Genomic DNA, 19,565 nt, shown 5'->3' on the forward strand with positions numbered 1-19,565 from the left:
CTATTCAATGAATAAATAACTTGTTTATCGTATTCTTTGAACACGCAGGGAAAAGAAATGTGCGACTGTGTGTTCCTGGTAACTTTTAAAAACATTGAATTTTTTCCACTATCAAAATATTAAGGATTCAGAACTATATTTTCCATTCGGTTTCTGTCATCAGTAGTTTGCCTACATGAAATTTAATAACGATAATTAGATATATGCTCCAGGCACTTCGTTAAAATAAAAATTGTCGATACTAGCAATGTTTATCTCCAAACATACCTTTATATGCATTTAAACATGAAATTAAATTTTAGAAGCTTCATCCTAACAAAACGCACTACCAATAAACACATTTCGCAGCAACGTCGAAAATACGAATAAACAAAACCCTCAACATGGAAAAAGATATAAAATACGATTCTTGCATGAATTTTGCAAGTCGTATATAAACAAGGAGTTATTTGCTATGTCATGCTAAGTACATAGAAAGACGGGTGGTGCATGGAACTCAGTCGTAGGTTAAGAAACAACAAGCCAGGCCAAAATAAATCCTTTGTGCACCGCAAGTTAAGAATGTTTTCTTGTGGATTATGAATTAAAATTAAGCATTGAATACAATTGGACAACGACTGTGAAATCTTTATTAATTACTAAATAATCCTGAATGTTTTCATAATAATTTCTATTATGGAGGCGTTCCATGCTTGGTACGGGCACGTGGAGCGTTCCATGCTTGGTACGGGCACGTGGGGCGTTCCATGCTTGGTACGGGCACGTGGGGCGTTCCATGCTTGGTACGGACACGTGGGGCGTTCCATGCTTGGTACGGGCACGTGGGGCGTTCCATGCTTGGTACGGGCACGTGGGCCGTAGAAGAATGCTATGCACGGCGGTGAGCGTCAGAACAATATTTTTTTGTAGGTTTAGTAGGCAGTACCGCAACACGCGTGATAGCGGATAAGTAGGTCTCTGGGTTAACCTGGTATTTTAACCGGTCACCTTAGCCGCGGGCGCTTCGCAGGCATCGGCACAGACCAGGCGGTGGGCATGGGCGGTTTTACTGCCAAATCAACAGCCGCGAAATCAACAACCGCGTCAACGCACATACGGCAAATTGCATGTACGCAACCTTGAAGTTATAATCATTAAGCCACTCATTATCCAAAAGCAATTTTCCTACAAGATAATCTTGGAAACTACTTCATGACACACTTTATTGCTATCCACATGCAGCATGCATGCATTTATGAAGAGAGAGTTCAGTATTGGTGGCCAGTGCTGCAGCGAAAACGCGCCGTTACAGCTAAGCCGCACTGAGCGTCTTGTATGGATGGTCCATAAGGTTTTATGTAAAGTTAATTGTATTTAAATTTTATTGCGCTCTGCTTTGATTTTCCCTGACTTGACATTCAGAAGGTATTACCATATCACAATCAGCATTAACAGCATGTCTGTTATAATAGCCATGTCACAATCTGCTGATGACGTTTGCAGAGCTTAATTGCGTGAAATAATACATTGTGTGATGCAATCAAGTAAGTACAGGATACATAAATAAATACATGATACAAATAGAAATTTTCTGCCCCCAAACACAAAAGTAAATGGACGAAGTTAAAGAAAAATCAAATTAGTTTTACGATATTAGACAGTGCAATTAATTCATTATTTATTTATCTAGAAGTCAGCAAATTTGTCGATAAAGCAGGTATTATCGAGATACCGTTTAATCCAGGAGTCAAAATGAGCAAGTAAACAATGGTCTAACATTTTCATTCATTCTTATCTCAGGCAACTGCAAACCAACACAGTATAATTCCAGAAGAATCATCATCTGAAGATGATCCACGTACGTTGTTCCGGTGAAAATGGCGTATCGTGAAGCGTATAATACACTTATGCCGCGCTTGAGCAACATGCGTCTCTTGAGCCTCATATTTCTGCCTACGTTGAAACTGTTTGCTCGCATCCCATGTTGAGGTTGACGGTATAGTGAACATCCACCCTAACCAAATTTAGAGTCGCCCCAGCTTCTGGTAATCCAAATCAGAAGCTGTCGCGTCTGTAATTTTTCACTGGGCAGTGATCTCGACAGGATCACGCCCATAACAACGATGCTCATCTCATCTTACACGTACGTATATTCGCTCAGGTACAGCTGAAATCGTTAGAAGCCTCAAGCAAGTGAACCTAATTAGAGATTTTGTCAATAATAGCCAAGCGTAGTTGATTATCTTATTTTTCCGGATGCGAGAATAAAAAGAACCTAGTGACCGTTAGTGCATAGGCCATTCCATTTTTAATAATAATTCTAAAACTTACATAAAACTGACAGGTAATGAATCCAGGAATTCATGGGTACGATTGCAAGTGAACTCATTACGCTAGTCAAATAAACAGAGGGATCAGAGTTCAACATCAGAAAAGGCCATTTTGGAGCAATAAGAGGAAAAATTTCATTTTACTTTGGCACTCATGCGTCAGTGAACGTATCACTGAGTGAGACTCCGAATAACTTACCTGACGACCTAAACGATGAACTGATGTGCTAGCATCGGCTCTGGCGCGTCCTCCACTTTTGATTCTGTGCCTGACTTTACTCAGCAGCTTTTTCTTGACGTTTGATCCCTTGTCCACACACGCTATTTTGTTCTTGGTACTCACACCTCGTCTACTGGAGATCGGGGAGTCGACTGATGTGCCGACATCCCTAACGCGATGCACAGAGGTTTGTTTCATCGGATCACCGTTCATAAGAACCGGAGATATGTAATTCTCTTGACCATATGCAGAGCCACTTTCAATTGAATCTTTTTTCTCTTGAATCGATGATTGAGTGACAGCCGAATCAAAATTTGTTTTAGTTTTGCTGCGTGCATTCTTGTTTCTTCTTGGAGGCCGTTTAACCGCAGGAGGACAGTTTTCATAGACACAACTCAAGAGGCTTGTCCTCTCACATTCTTGATTTGGAGTGAAATTATTTCTTTGACCAGAACTACTGCCAGAAGTTTCTGAAGATTCTGATCGTTTGTCATCATTGACAATATCTGACAAAGAATTTTGCTGTAAATTTGTACGGTCGCTAGAATATTGTTCAGTTTCACTTCCGGGTGAGGATATCAAATTACAATTAGGCCGCCGATAAACTTTTTCAGTTGATGAAGGAATAAGTTTTTCGTCTTCGGACGAGAAGAAATTTTTCTGTAATTGATCAGGTTTTTTCAGAAGCCTATGAGCTCCCAGTGCCACGAACTTTTGTATGGCCGGGCGAACTAATCCACTTGTGGTCATTCTACGAGAAATTTTGCGAGGAGGCGATGCTTTGGAAGTCACTCCACCATCAGAGGATCCTTGTAGTTCAGTATCAGAGCCCCGAAAACTTTTATCAGCACCAACATTGTTCAGATTTTGAAGACTATTTTGAAAGTTTTTCAAACCGAAACTATGGTTAACCTTGCTACGGCCAGCGTCAAGTAGGCTGGGGGTTTCATCAGACGAGTTTTTGTTGAGCGTCAGTCTATCAGATTCGTCAGTAGGAAAACGACCTAGTTGATGACGGGTACTGCCATTTGAAATATGCCAAGACTTACTACTATCCTTCTTTATAGAAGAAACTTTCATCTCTTCCTTGGAGGTTTCGGCGTTAGTTTTGGTTTCCGTATTACGTGCGTCTTCAAGCGACGTTGTGGAAACCAAAGGAATGATGCTTAGCGTTTCTCTGGCGGAAGAAACTGCACGATTACTTCGGCCACTCAGAACAGATCCATTCTTTCCCATGAGTTTAGTGCTGTTGTTGATTAAACGCTGCAATGCCTTGCCTTCGGGAGAATCTATGTCGACTTTGCGAGGAGATTTAGGTTTCCTATGACACAAATCGTGTCCTGGAATCATCAAACTGTCGTTCAACGTTTCACGATTGCCACTTGGGCAGCGATTGACTATATCATCAAAGGCAGGGAAATGTCGTTCTGAAATATTTTCAAAGCATTCAGCCGAGCTTGATGAAGGCAGTACACTGCATTTAACAGGAGTCGTACTAATTGCCGAAGCATCCCGTGATCGTGAAATTCCAGATTTCTTGTTACGACGCCCTCCGAAAACAAATTTTTCAGTAGAAGGAACTTCCAAGTTTCTTGGATGATTCCTTTTGAAGCGATCGTCATCGTTTCCAAGTCCTGAAATACTGTTCCTTCTCTTAGCCTTAAGACTGTTTACGGGAAGAGATTCTAAAAAAAATTGAACTGGGGGTTGTGACTCTGTACTAACTGGATCATCTGACTCGGCCGGTTCATCGTCATCCATAACTGTGTACATTCCTTTATTGAATGCATTGAACTCGGAAGTGGTTTGATAGAAGCCATTTTTGTGCCCTTCGAGGTAAGAAGGCTCGCAGTTTGGAACACTTACCGAATCAGACTGAATAGCACATTTGTTTTTCCAGTTTTCATAAGGAATTGGTCCCGTCGATCGATCGCTCTGTGCACCAGAATTTATACTCCGACTATAATTGATTTTATTTTCAATGCTTCTATCTTTACTGGACTTGCTTTCGATCCTCTTTCTGTCGTTGTCTGGGAATGTTTTACAGTCGAGCGGCACCACTAATCGACTAACGTCAGCATTGAAAGGGCTGAAGACTGACTGGCTCAGGCCATTTCTATGGTACAGCCAGTCAGTGGCATTAGTTGACCCAAGATCAGACCATTGCCCACTGAAGGCAATGCTGTTTCTTCGTGGAACTGCGGACAACGAGTTCTTAGAAACCCTATCGTCCGAAGAATTACTTTTCCAGCTGTTTCTGGAGATATTACATTTGCATGCTTCGCTGTTTGGAAACAGAGTTTTCATTTCTTTTTTCTTGGCAAGATCGTAGCTGTTATCCCCAATGTCAATATCGGTAATCGTGCTGAACAGACGCTTATTCTTCATTCCATTAATGCTTTTTCTCGCAAGTGAGGATGAAAGAGGGATTTTCTGATTACTGGATTCACAGCTTCGGGCAAACGGATATTTTTCTTGTTCTTTAACCTCCGGCGGCTTATTTGCACAAAACGGAGATGGGTCAACCGGAGTGGAACGTAAATGACTTGCCAATATAGAAGATGTCAGATTGGCATGATTCTTCTTTCTGTTACAATTAATTGAAAATAAACCGCTATTTATGTCACTGATGCTCCCAAAACTGTTACTTCTTAGTAACTTCATGTATTTTTTATACTCAAAATCACTACCATCCTCTCCGAAGACATTTAAAGATGACAAGCCATCAGCAAGGGACTTGATGTATTTATCCGAGTTGATACCAGGCCCGCTAGGAGATGATGTCGTCATGTCCGGCTTGTCTGGAGCGTTGGAGTCAGTGGGGTGAGTGTGGCACCGTGCAGCAGTCAGGGAAGAGCGAGTCACCTCCAGGCCATTCATGGAAGGCTCCATAAAAGTCGAGCTGCTATGGGTGTGGTTCGCCTGAGTGCCCGACACGACACAGCCGCCCGCCTCGACACAATGCAGGTTTGAAGGAAAGACCTGCATATGCTGGTACGGGGGCGAGGCTCCGTTCGCAACTGCATCGCCACCGCAGTTAGGGGCCAAGTCTACGCACGACGATGACATGGACCCAATAGATGTGTTCGTTGGAGTCGAGACACTCAGTTCTGGAGATGCGGTCAGTGGAGATTTCCTACCATTAAAAGAGAGTCCGTTGAGTCGTCGGGGGACATTCTGGTTGCTCAAATCTGACGATCCAAATAAAGTCACTGGTCTAGAATCGTCATTTTGGGCTAAATCGGTGCCCAAAAGAGTGCTAAATTTACGACTATCGAGTTGCTTTACATCGCCTCCAAAGCCGTTGCAAACAAAGCCATTGCTAATAGAACTAATTTTAGGAGAACTAGAGCTCTGGTCTCGGGGTGAGACACCGCTCAACAAATACGGCTTTGTCAAGTTATCCAGAATGAAATCCTTGACGGACGTCAAGCCTTTCGCTTGTGTCCTGCCGCTGCCATCAGTAACATCCGAGCAGTTTCCTTTCGGTAATGCTTCTTTAAATGAAACTCCACTGGATTTTTTCTCAGTATTTCCAGCAACGCCTTCATCCGACGATACGATTTCATCCTCGAGAATGATATTATGGTAACGAATACGAGGATACAAAGGCGTAACATTGCAGGAGCTAGAAGTGCTGGTGGTGAGACCTGAGCGGCCAAGAGAGCAGTCCTTGGTCATGATTAGAGGTGAGGTCTCAAGCACCTCACTCATAATGACTCACAAGAGAGCAAGCCACGCACTTCACATGCATGCTAGAGTCTCAAGCACCAGCCATGATTAGAACATCCCGGATTTGCGGCGTTCTACATTAACTCTTTTCATGCGTATTTTTCTGTTAGATACAAGTTCGATCAATGAATGCACCACTTACTCACAGATACTTGAAATATATGCTTATTTTTAAGTACCCTTGATATAATTTGCAATTTATTGAATGTTGACACCGCGTAAATCCACTCGCACCTGGGCACCTTCTAATACTAAATTCAACTTCCTAATCACCGACACAAAAATGGTGTTAGTTCGCTCCAACTTCCGTCAATATGAAATAAACAAAGACAATTCAAGACAGAAAGTTATTCATGCTAATTTCTTTGTCCTTGAGAAGAGAACATGAATGTGACAGCAATGCCACGGAAAAACTGAGAGCTTGCTCCGTGTCAACTCAGACGCGCTCGAATTTACTTCGTGTTGGTCAGAACATGGCTATCAACAGGGTATAGGTGAGCCATGCTCCGCTTAAAAGGGGCTTTAAAAAGTCGGAAAACCAAAAAAAGATTACGGCGAGGCTCATTAGCGCCGGGCCTAATATCAATTAAATCGGATAATTTCAACCCAATATGAGAATGTAAGCCTGATTAGATCACTCAAACGACCGTATGGCATTAATTATTTTCAGCACTGGAGTGTTTCGCCGGTTCTACTGATGGAGGCATACGAAACCCGCGAGAGCGACACACAACCACCTCACACCACGACATGTAGCGCACTACCCGCAAAGCGTGGTGGTCGTGGTAGGAGAAGCGTGCTTGAACCTTCAGGTGTAGATACATAACTCGCTCCGAAGAAGCATAGAAACTTTGTTTACCAGGTGGCGCTTGAAACGTAGCTTTAATACTCTTTATTAACTCTAAATAATGTGATAGAATGAAAAACGGGTCGTATAATAAAAAATCAACAGACACATAGCTGGACGTGCAGAGTCCACAGGACGGATTTCGAGCCTCAAAACAGAAAATTCATTCATGAGAATTTGAGTAGCAGGCGGAGCCTCACGAACCTCCTCCGGGCACAGACTCAACCAGTCATTCACGAAAATAAAAACAAACATGAGCAGTAATAGCAGAAAATCACAAAAAAGAATAGTGCTCGACCATTGCGCTTGCAAAGGAAATTAAGTAATCTGCAAGACAAATTATAATTCGATGTTAATGATGCTAGAGAAAAACTGCAAGCGCGTCACACAAATAAGCATAAAATAAAGTTCACAGAGAACAATTTTTGCGCGACGCTACCCGTCGCGTGCGTATAAAAGTTATCAACAAAACGCTTCGTTTGGCTGACGACCTTCTAGGACATGGCCGCCGTGCATAGTAAGAGGTCACAACACCTGCTCATGTCACCTGACACCTGCACGGCCTGCACCTGCCGTACCTGCTCATGTCACCTGACACCTGCACCTGCGGCATCTGCTTCTGTCACCTGACAATCATGCACTCAATTATGTGCAGGATAGCTACTGATGAACCATCTCAATTGTGTGCAGGATAGCTGCTGATGAACCATATCAATTGTGTGCATGATAGCTGCTGATGAACCATATCAATTGTGTGCAGGATAGCTGCTGATGAACCATATCAATTGTGTGCATGATAGCTGCTGATGTGTGCAGGATAGCTGCTGATGAACCATATCAATTGTGTGCAGGATAGCTGCTGATGAACCATATCAATTGTGTGCAGGATAGCTGCTGATGAACCCTCTACAGCTCATGGCGTGCGATGCACTTCACTAAACCAGGATGTAATACAAAAGCCTGCTTGACGATAAGTACATAAATGGCTATACTGGATATTAACCAACATAAGTTTTCCTGTTACAGTAAAAATCCTCAAACTATAGTCATCAGAATTAAAGACCTCCTCATTCAACCATTGATTCAATCAAGAAATATTCAACCCTCTTCGATTCTACAAATTTAATTTCTTCGATTTAATTTCCAGTCAAACTCTTTTCTTTTTTAATGTCAAGAGTTACAACCATTAAAAATAGAGTTCTCACGTAATATTCCGATAAATGCATCGTGAATACGCGCAGGATCGGAACACGATTTATTTCCAATGCTAGGTTTCAAACACACGTACAAACTGCGACAAAAATATATAATAAAAGTGGGATTAAATTGAACAATATTTAAGAGAGGGCTCGAACATTAGTGGCGCATTCAAACAATTGTTTGAAGCGTGACTGATGAACACCAGTTCAGGTGGTAGGGAATGAGGCAATGCGGAAAGACATCATGCTTCAGTGACCAGCATGAAGAAGCATCATGCTTCAGTGGCAAGCATGCGAAACGACCCAAGTGAAGGATGTGACAGGGTGCGAGGGTAGATCTGGCGTAGGTACACGAGGTCAGGTTAGGTATCGGAGTAAGAACAGTAATTATGGACGAAATGGGATGAGAATAAAATATTTTATCGGCAAGAATAAAGCTGGGAGTGCGATGCTACGCTTTTTATTTACACGAAATGTTTCACATTTAGCTATTCTTCAATAGAAAATCTGGTTTATAGGCAATTGCCATTGGCAACGAGAATTTAGTCAACGGTAAAGCAAAATCAAGCAATGTTATATCCAGTGATATCAGGCTTTTTAAAATTAAATGATCATTTTAGAAGAATTGAGAAAAAAAGGCCATACGGTTACAGTTCACGAGCGTAATGTGTCTTGCTTCTATTGTAGGTACTCGCAACAAAAAAAAGTATGAGATATATAGCCACTCAACACTCAGCTTGACCAGAAGAAGTTTTTTGTAAATCAAGTCCAAAGAATTTCTCATTTCCGAAGAGAAAAATTAATGTACAATATACCAAAATTAATGTACAATGCACATTACAAAACAAACAGAGGATTCAATTACGGGGCCTACTAGTAATTCAGTATACGATAATACGTATCTCGTGTATATAATCTTGGTGTTTTTGTGAATAATTTTACTAAAACTTCATTAATCTTGACACTGAGACAAGTCAACGAGCCGTGAATTCTTCGATTGAGCCTGCTTCACTAATTTAGTAACTTTATTTCCGGTTTCACGCAGAAGCAGTTTATAATGATGCATCAATCACTATAAAATGCTAACATTTTATGGCTACACATTTTTAAAACGTAATTTTTAATCTACAAAAATTGAGCGCAAAAAAACTCATTTCAAAGGTTTCATTTCACAAAGACTGATTGCTGAGCTATTAGATTGCACACGGTAATTCATGAATATTGTTATCAGTAAAGGAGCAAACTGGCACCAAGAATGTAAAGCGTATGAAACGTTGACGTTGGACTCGTATATGGCGGCGGTAAATGGACGAATATTACATTATTACCAGTCTAGTTTTCTGGAATCGATATCGTCTTAGCATGCAAAGCAAGTTATCTTATCTGCATCGCATAATCGTTAGCTTACAAATAATATCTTTCATAGCTTTTGCTTGCGAAGCAGTTTTCCTATCTATCAAGCAGCTTCAATAAAATAACGTCAATAACCATTGATCAACAGCATAACTAGGCCTGTAAAGACCGATACGATTACTAACAGGCTACATTCGACCTATGCAAAAGTCGCAAAAAGCATAAGTAAAGCAGTAAAGACAGACTAAATTATCAATGGGCAACATTCGGCCTTGCAAAAGGTGTAAAGAGCATAAGTAAAGCAGTAAAGACAGACTAGATTATCAATGGGCTACATTCGACCAATGCAAAAGTCACCACGTATACAAGGCGAGCGAAAATAGACTGGCAACACAAATCTGGTGTGGATGCGAGAGATAAACTCCCACGTTTGGTTTACCTGACCTCAGAAAATATTTAGCGACCATCGGGCTTACAAGAAATGGCGCCGAAATATTTGCAGGGACCGAAAATCAATACACTGGCAGTGGTAACCGTGTGGAGAACACGGCAGGGGAGAAGTCGTGAGGCCGTGTGGTATGCATGAGTCGTGAGGCCGTGTGGTATGCAAGAGTCGTGAGGCCGTGTGGTATGCAAGAGTCGTGAGGCCATGTGGTATGCAAGAGTCGTGAGGCCGTGTGGTATGCAAGAGTCGTGAGGCCATGTGGTATGCAAGAGTCGTGAGGCCGTGTGGTATGCATGAGTCGTGAGGCCGTGTGGTATGCATGAGTCATGCCTCTGGGCTAGTGGGTGGTGGCAGCAGGTCAGGCTGTGGTGATTCAGCAAAGCACAGGATGGATAAATGGATAAAAAATTAATGGATAATAAATTAATGGATAAAAAATTACCATGCCAGTGCACAGGCTTTATCATTAAAGATGCAGTGCAGTTGACTCAGTGAGATGGAACATTTCTCAGGAAACATTTTGAGCAGTGAAGCAAGCTTGCATGTTGATGTGTGGATACGGAGCAGAGCTTATACACAGTACCGTAATGGTGGAATTAAGCTGCGTTCAAAACAAAAACGGGGAGTCGTTGAAACAGAAACATTAATTTCCTTCTTTAATGAATATCTTCAGAAACAGTATTTCTGTCTCGTAAAGAAAAATCTAAAACCACTATAAAAACTTGTTAACAATTTTCAAATTAAACAATGGGACATATATTAATCAGTACAAAATTCTCTAACGGATGCAGCACAGAAAAAAAGATTACATGTCCATAAATTTAATTGTCCTGTTTTAATTGAACTTGAGACCGGAAATGAGATTAGTCACGGTAACGATAACAACGATCGAAAACACCTGTTGAGTTCGATCGAAAATGCGTCATAGTGTGACGCATACAAAACTTTTACAGCGCACCTGCAAGGCTGCAAGTAAATCTAAACCTCTCCTAGTTGTTTAATGCTGCATGCGATCAGGGATCTTAGTTTGTCAACATACCAGCTTTTAGAACCCCGAGATACAGAAATACCCAGAATATTTACAAAGGGTCTTATAATGTTCGGTAAACTCGCATAACTCGTTTTGGCCAACGCTGTTATATTTTTAATGCGATGTGCGACTTGCAACTGCATGTAAACTAAGTAACTAGACTATACTAGTCTACCTGCCTTCCTCTAAAAAAAGGTTTAACGCAGATTCAAACAAATACCAAAGCCATCGTTGAAGGCACGCAACAAAATGCCAGAGCCGGTAAAAGATCGTCAAGAAAGTAAAAGCTCGCATAATACTCTATTGACATTGCTGATATTGTAGATATTGACTGAATAATAGTATATTGTCCACTAAAACAATAACGGTCCAATATACATCGACGCCAAATACAAAGACCATTGAAACGTGAAACTGTAGACGGCGGGTCGTGCATTAAGACACCGACAGGATCACTTTAAGCGCAAGAACAAGCATAGGATGACACAAGAAGAGCAAAGAGAGCTACGCCCACGCAGCTACTCTCTCTCTGTGAAGGGCACCAATCGAAGTTCCGGCATGGCTGCTCTTCCTTCCGTGCTCTCTCTTCCCCTCTCTCTCTCTCTCTTCTTCACCACATACATGCTACTTCCTTTGCGCACAGCCTGGATCACCTGTTGAACATGCTTGCTGGGAAACCTTTCTTAGATCCATAACAGGTTCTTAATTAACAGAAAAAGAGACACGTTGTTTACCTGCTAAATTATGGCAGAGATAATGAAAAGATAGCAGATTCTCATTAATGGCAAAAGTAAAAATTATTTACCTTATCAATATGGGCAACCCGTACCTTGCTTTATTTCTCTTAATGTGAGTAAAAACGCGTGGAATGAAACGGGAGCGAAAGCAGTTGATAAATTCAATATGCAAAAGTAATATATAAGATGTTTAAGAATATAAAAAACAGCGTCAATTCTATCAGTGGTCGGCATGTGATGGCGATCAATTCAAAGTCTGATACCTACGTACGAAGAGTCTGTATTGCATTGCCACACTCAACATTGAAGAAGATGAGAGAACGCAAAAAAAGTACGGTATTAGCCAATGGAATGTTGAAGATCGATGCCATTCTAGGAAATGTAGGCATACTTGAAAATTTGTTGACACGGCGGATTATTGATTGAAACGAGGAATGATGAATTGTGGAGCCCTTAAAAGGCCAATGTTCATCACTTCCAGCCGAATGAAATTTATGTCAACAAACTATTCATGTTTAGACAGCCGAAACATTTTAAATGCGAGTGTATTGCATTAACTTGATTATAAATGATGGGTAACTGAAATGATGACTGAAATTCATATTTACAATAAAGAATTTAGAATGAAAACTTTTATCTGCAGTTGTCTTCATGCATCAGTAATAATTTCACTTCCTTCTATAGTGAAAACCGCATAAAGGAACAAATTATGAGCTATATACAATAGCTGTTAAAGGCTGCATTACTTCTACATTTTAAAAAGCCTTCTCGCTTAATCTAGTTCACGCAAGAAAATGCAAAGAAAATAATATCCTGTTGAGAGAGACGCATGTGTTTCTCATAAATTAAATGGAGCACGATTCCGATAATCCGATACCATCAACCAGTAGCTTTTTCTGACTAAAAATAAACAAATTAAAAACAGTAAAAAAAAGTGTTTATCGTGCTTCTGATTAGAAACTTCTCAAATCATATCTCGAGATTCTGACAAGACACTATGGATCATACCTCGTCAGGGCTCTGATGAGCTGGTAGCCACTCAACACTGACAATCTTGACAGCTCTGCCGTGCGAGGTGTGAACTAACATGTTTCCCTGGCAACGCGCTAGCCTTACTACGCTGGCTCGTCTCTCAAGCGGAGTGCCGGTGTTGGAGCACTCGGACGGAGGCAAGAGTTCGTGAAGTGACTGTAGATGTAACTTTTGCAAGGGCAGAAGATAAAACTGATGTAGTAGCAGCAGTTTCAACCGATGCAGGGGCAGTAGGAGGTTTAACAGGTATAGTCGCAGTAGATAGCGGAACTGGTGTTGTCGCAGCAGGACGTGTGACAGGTGTCGTCGCAGCAGTAAGTGTAACTGGTGTATTGGCAGAAGAATGTGTAACATGTGCAACAGTTGCAGAGGGTATAACTGCAGCAGCTGCGCATTAACAATATCTGCGCACAAGCCGACCCAGAAGGCTTGGCCAACCTCTGCAAACATAGTACCGCCAATACTTCCGGTTCCAGCAACCGCCTACACTCTGAAGCCACTCGCAGCTACAATAAACCTGTTGCAGGTCACGTGTTAGGTCGCGTGAGGATGAATGAATCGAGCACCTTCACCAGCGTCAGCGTTGCAAAACTGTCAGCGTCGTACGCAAACAATCGAAGATACAATAAACCTGTTGCAGGTTACGTGTTGGGTTACGTGAGGATGAATGAATCGAGCACCTTCATCTACGTTAACGTTGTATAACCGTCAGCGTCGTACGCTAGCCTAATACTTTTTAAACTTGAGCCTAATTCTCACTCGTGCATTATCCAGGGCCCAGGGAACCAAGTTTGCTTCATCGGCGCTACTTTCGAAGAAAGCAGACGCGTATTGGCCACAAATCACAATTAACACATTCGTGTTGTTCATAAATCTATATCGAGTTCAACGACCATCAAAGCACGGATGGCACTCCACAGATTCCAAGAATTACGACATTGAGTAGGCATTAAATGATTAAACAACGGACAAGAATGGGCTTGTGAATGAATGCAATGATCTTCTCTTGGTTTCAAAATTGTCATCAATCGTCTTGCAACTTGCTCCTTACAATGGGTTCACTTTCAATGCTCTGAGATCGGCAACCCGAAAACGAAGTCATGTTCAGTGACCGTTTTGTGAACCGGTGATCTAACACAATGGTTAAAACAGGTCTACACCATTCGATGCAACTATAGATAAATACAACATTAAAACGAGTACACGCTTGGAGCTTGGTGGCATATTCTAAAAATAAAACGACAAGGTTATTTAGAAGAAAAATTAGAAGAAAAAGCAAGCTCTAGTTCAGGAAAGTAGACACACGAACACTCTACATCCCTAAATTTATCAAAGAACTGCTGTTATTTCAAAAACACATTGCACAGCAAAAGTAGTTCGCTTCAAAGTGCACCGTTACTTCCAGGAAATGTAACTTCCGACATCCGGTCTCGGCGAACACGCGTTTCCGACACTGACGGTTGACGTCGGTCACGGCAATATTTATTCTAGTGTTTTTTACTGACACACACAACTAACTTATCGATCGTAAATGTAAACGCTAACACAGATTTTTACAAATTATACCAAAAAGTCTCTCCGGTGCAATTCAAAAGGGACCTGGAACACATGAAAAGAAGAAGTGGACCGCAATAGTCACAGCACATGCGCCGGTCACGCAACAACTACCGAGAGCCCGAGAATGGCACGACGCAACACCGGCGTCTCCCCACCTCCCTAACCCCCTCACTCTCTTGGAACTTTGCAAAGCCCCACTTCTCCCCTTCCGTATGCTCTTTATGGGGGAGTTAAATGGCTTATAATAATATATATATCTTAGCAAAGCCCCACTCCTCCCCTCCCGTATGCTCTTTATGGGGGAGTTTAATTGCTTATAATATATATATATATATTGACAATTTGCTGCCGGAATTGTTTAGTTTCTGGATTTTAGTGAACTTGTTCTTCTGTCACGTCCACACCTAGTGGATAATTAATGGAGCCATAAATTAAATTAAATTGTAGAATGCAGGAGTAAATGAAGCTGTGCGATGTTTTGTTTTCAAGGCCAACAAATTATTTTCCTTTGAATACTTTCAATACTTATTGGGGGATATGAAATGTTCGTAGTGACTTCCGCTACATTTATATACAATACAATTTCTAAAAATACAATTATTTCAATTTCATCCCAAAAATATAATAATACTGTATTTTGATTTTGAATTAAAAATCATTTCCTGCAAACATTGTGACAAAGATGACAAAATTTCTCCCAATCGTGAACCATTTTCAAGTTATTACATATTGAAACGTGTTTTTATCATTTACTAATATTTTCAGAGTACATCCACCACTTCTATTAAGACAGGTAAATTAATCCTGGCGTGAGATAACAGATAACGTGAATGAGGCCACCATCGTGCTAATGCAATATACGCTGCAGTGCGATGAGTATGTGTTTCTAGAGCAATAAACAACAGCATAAATTTATATCGCAATTATATAATAACATTGCGATGATAGAAAATCATAGCACTGCAAGCGGGCAACCACGTCGTAAGTTAACAAAGAGCAAATACAGTGGGGAAATAAATATTCGTACACTTGAAAAATCGTATTTTAATGTATGTAAGTACACAAACTTAACAGGAAAAGTGATTTAAATTATGTATAGAGACGCATAGTATTCAAAAATACCTNAGCCGCAGTGAAAGCAGCGTTAAAAACAGCAGCAGTGCAGGCAGCAGCGTTAAAGACAGCAGCAGTGAAAGCAGCGTTAAAGACAGCAGCAGTGCAGGCAGCAGCGTTTAAGACAGCAGCAGCGTTAAAGACAGCAGCAGTGCAGGCAGCAGCGTTAAAGACAGTAGCAGTGAAGGCAGCAGCGTTAAAGACAGCAGCAGTGCAGGCAGCAGCGTTAAAGACAGCTCTATAAGGAGCAGCACACAGCAGCACCGTCGCTGCCGAGCACCAGAAGTGCTCTGGTGCAGTAGTGTGCTGGCGCTCATATAAATACCCTCGGGACAGGGGCCCTAGGCTTGGTTAGCTCGTGATAACAGCCACGAGATAAGCGTCAGATAAGCCAGCAGTGAAAGGCGAGAAAATGTCTCGCCACTTCTATATTAACATGTTTATGACATGATACTGGAAATTATGGATTTACCACCGGAAAAACGTTGGCTTCGTGATAGTATCCAAGTCATTCTTGACATATCATTAAAACAGGAAGTGATTTATCTATCTTTTTAATTGGCCAGGTATAATCCCATTCATGAGTAACTTAGATAATTTGTGCGGTTGATACGAAGTATTAACGATCATGTTCATTGAAATTAAATAATATTTCAATTTTTAATAATAATAAGCCTCAACAACAATCCTTCATGAAATTTTGTGCCACTTTTCCAAGAATTGCATCACAGTCGCGATCAATCAATAGGCACGTATAACAGTAGAACAATCAACCACTCATTTTTATTTTTGCGAGATCACGCAATTCGTCGCTATTTTCTCCATTATCAATGAAGAAAATAACATTTTCATTTTCTCGGATTTTGTTGAACACTATAAAGTGTAGCGTGCATCACGCCTATAACACGTTGATAACATGACGGCTGGTTGATAACGTAACGGCTCAAAGATCCGCTGATAACGGCTATCATGACTAACCGGTTTAGTTGCAGGTGATAGTGCGTGGTCAGACTGTAATTTCTGTAGTCTTAAAGTAATCCTCTTAGCGATAACCTTTTCATAACCGATCAATGGCATTAAATAAACTTTCAATAATTGAAGCTTATAGGCTGAAAGTATAAGCCTAATCTTAAACCGATTCGTTCATTTGAATATTACTTGTAGTAGCAAGCAAGGCAGTAATTAAGAACCTGCATACAAGAGTAACGATGTCATTACAACTGTTAAGGCGCGAATATTGACCTTATTTACTCTCTTTGCTGGAACGGTCAACGCTAACGCGTTACTTCATGTACTTTAATTGCTTTTCAATAATCTAAAGAATTATAGTTAATATTCAATGAACATTATTTTTGATTGTAATACTCTCAAAAAACAATAATTTTTTTTAATAATATACTGAAATTTAATTATAATTCAATACCTTGATGAACGAAAAAAATTATTCGATACTTCAAACGTCCATTGAACGTAGAAGATATAACTCAGTACTCACTGCAGTGAGTGACAGAGAGCGCATTTTCTCGTCGACGAAAACGTGAAGTCACGGACGGACAGACAGAGACAGACAGACAGACAGACGGACGGACAGGCAGACAGACGGACAGACAGACAGACAGACAGACAGACAGACAGACAGACAGAGACAGACAGACAGACGGACAGACAGACAGACAGACGGACAGACAGACAGACAGACAGACAGATGCACAGACAGACAGACAGACAGACAGACAGACGGACAGGCAGACAGACAGACGGACGGACGGACAGACGGACATGGCGAGCACAATAGTGCATTTATGTCATAAATGAGAAAATGCGCTAAAAATGACGCAAGGAATCACGCACCTGAATGTGGGCGACAGCGGCGGGCGTGTCGGTGTCAGACGAGCTGGACGACGCGGACGACGACGAGGAGGACGGCAGGTCGCCGTCATGTGTCGCCAGGGGGGCGAGGGACGACGAGGCGCCAGCGGGGTACGAGCTGATAAAATCGTACTCATAACATTAGCGATATAAAAATTTTGTAAATTCATTTAAATAGTAAAATATATTGTATATTATATTAAATATTCATTTAATTGAGTAGCATCGATCAAACCCTTCCAACCCTACTACCGAAAGAGTGGCTGCTGGCATCAATAGGACCCTTTCAAGCCTACTATCGATTGTGTCACATCGAGAGAACCCTTTTAACGCTACAAGTTTCTCTCATAGAATGCATTGAGCCCCATAATTAGCATTTAGCATCGCTAATTTTATTAATGTACAGATTGGTTATAATATTCACGGCACCACCGATCACTTTTAGTTTCCTGAGTGTAGGGTTTACACCGTAATAATTTACGTTTGTGATGATGTAACATCGCAGCATCACGCAAATTTCGGATCCTTATGTCATTCATTCGCAGAGTTCAGTTAATCATGTGATTATTGAATAGGTAACATTTTTTTATGCGGGAACCGTAGTCATGAGTACAGCTTCAGACGAGTTGGTATATATCGGATGAATTATTTAAATGAAATTATTTTTTTATTGCTTCAATTGTCCGGTGTCATCGTAAGCGAAAAATACCGTTCAGCTTTATAGATGTGCTTGACTCCCAAGCTTCTAATTACAGCATTACTTTAATTAAAGGCATTTTTTTTAACTCTCCGAGTTGTTTTGACCGCTCAGTGAAGACTATTTATTTAAATTTGTAAAAATAAATAAAAAAATGTTTAGTAAGAGAAATAAAAACAGCTATAAGAAACAACACCCAACTGGCATCATACAGACGCAAATAAACGACATAATATTTCGACAACATAATCGCCAATCAACAACAATTAAATGTTCGACTAGGACCACCTCCATTAACAATCTCTCGTAGCAATCTTGATCTCTGAGTCTTACACCAATATTTTGAATAATCCTAATCTTTCGCCAAAGCATCATCGTACCTGAGCAGTTCAAAGCACCAAATCATTCTGGGTGATAAAAATAATTCTTATCATTTAAGTATTCTTAGTCCTATCATCCAGGTTTTTCCTTTTGAATAAATTATTAATAAGTCCCAATTATGAACTCTTGTTCATCATGCATTGGCGACATCACTCTCAAGAAAATGAGTGTGTCATATTGTCGTAACAGACGAACTTTTTACACGTATCACCGACACGCTCGAATGCCGGACTAAACTGGGATACTTGGTTAGGATTACCCACAGAAGAAGCAAAAAATGCGTCGATATTCAGAATTTCTAATTTGATTTGGAATTTCTAATTTTATTTGGAATTTCCAATTTCATTCGGAATTTTTAATTATATCTGATATTTCCAATTTTATTGGAAATTTCTAATTTTATTTGGAATTACTACTACTTTTATTTGGAATTTCAAATTTATTTGATATATCTAATTTTATTCGGAATTTTTAATTTCATTCGAAATTTCCAATTTTATTTGAAATTTCCCATTTTAATAGAAATTTCTAATTTTATTCGGAATTTCTAATTTCATTCGAAATTTCCAATTTTATTTGGAATTTCTAATTTTATTATGAATTTCAAATTTTATTTGGAATTTCTAAATTTAATTTATTTATTTTTTATTAGTGCAAGACTCAGCACCTTCCGTTGGAAGAGCAGAGGACGGACGGCAGGGCGACGGAGGACTCCTTGGACGCCACGGAGGACGAGTGCAGGGGCGAGGGGACGGTGGACGGCAGCAATGACAGGACGGACGGTAGACGGGCGGGCGTCGAGGGACGATCAGCGACGCTGGCGACCATAGACGAGCTCACGTCCTCCGTGGTGTCGTCCATCGAGCCGTCCATGTTGCTGTCACGGAACACTCGTCGGTCATACATACTTGTTGTATAATCCTCACCAGCCCTAAAGCAGCTTCAAGCAACCCTCCAGTTTGGAAATAACCCCTTCCCCACAACCTCTCTCATGTGGGGCATATCACCACCACCTCCACCTCTTCACTCCCCTTCACACCACCT

At 40.8% G+C, this 19,565-nt stretch overlaps 1 protein-coding gene across 1 annotated transcript in view; it reads right to left on the bottom strand.

Moving 5' to 3' along the window:
- Positions 1-19,565, bottom strand: part of LOC108676178 (tyrosine-protein phosphatase non-receptor type 4) — a 57,122-nt gene that overhangs the window by 15,819 nt on the left and 21,738 nt on the right. The window contains exons 14-15 of the mRNA XM_018164228.2: positions 19,189-19,398; positions 17,426-17,561 (exon numbers count right to left, since the gene is read on the bottom strand). Coding sequence (XP_018019717.2) covers positions 17,426-17,561; positions 19,189-19,398 — 346 coding nt within the window. The remainder of the gene's footprint in view (positions 1-17,425; positions 17,562-19,188; positions 19,399-19,565) is intronic.

The sequence above is a fragment of the Hyalella azteca genome, unplaced genomic scaffold (assembly GCF_000764305.2).
Source record: "Hyalella azteca isolate HAZT.00-mixed unplaced genomic scaffold, Hazt_2.0.2 contig13701, whole genome shotgun sequence".
NCBI lineage: Eukaryota > Metazoa > Arthropoda > Malacostraca > Amphipoda > Hyalellidae > Hyalella > Hyalella azteca.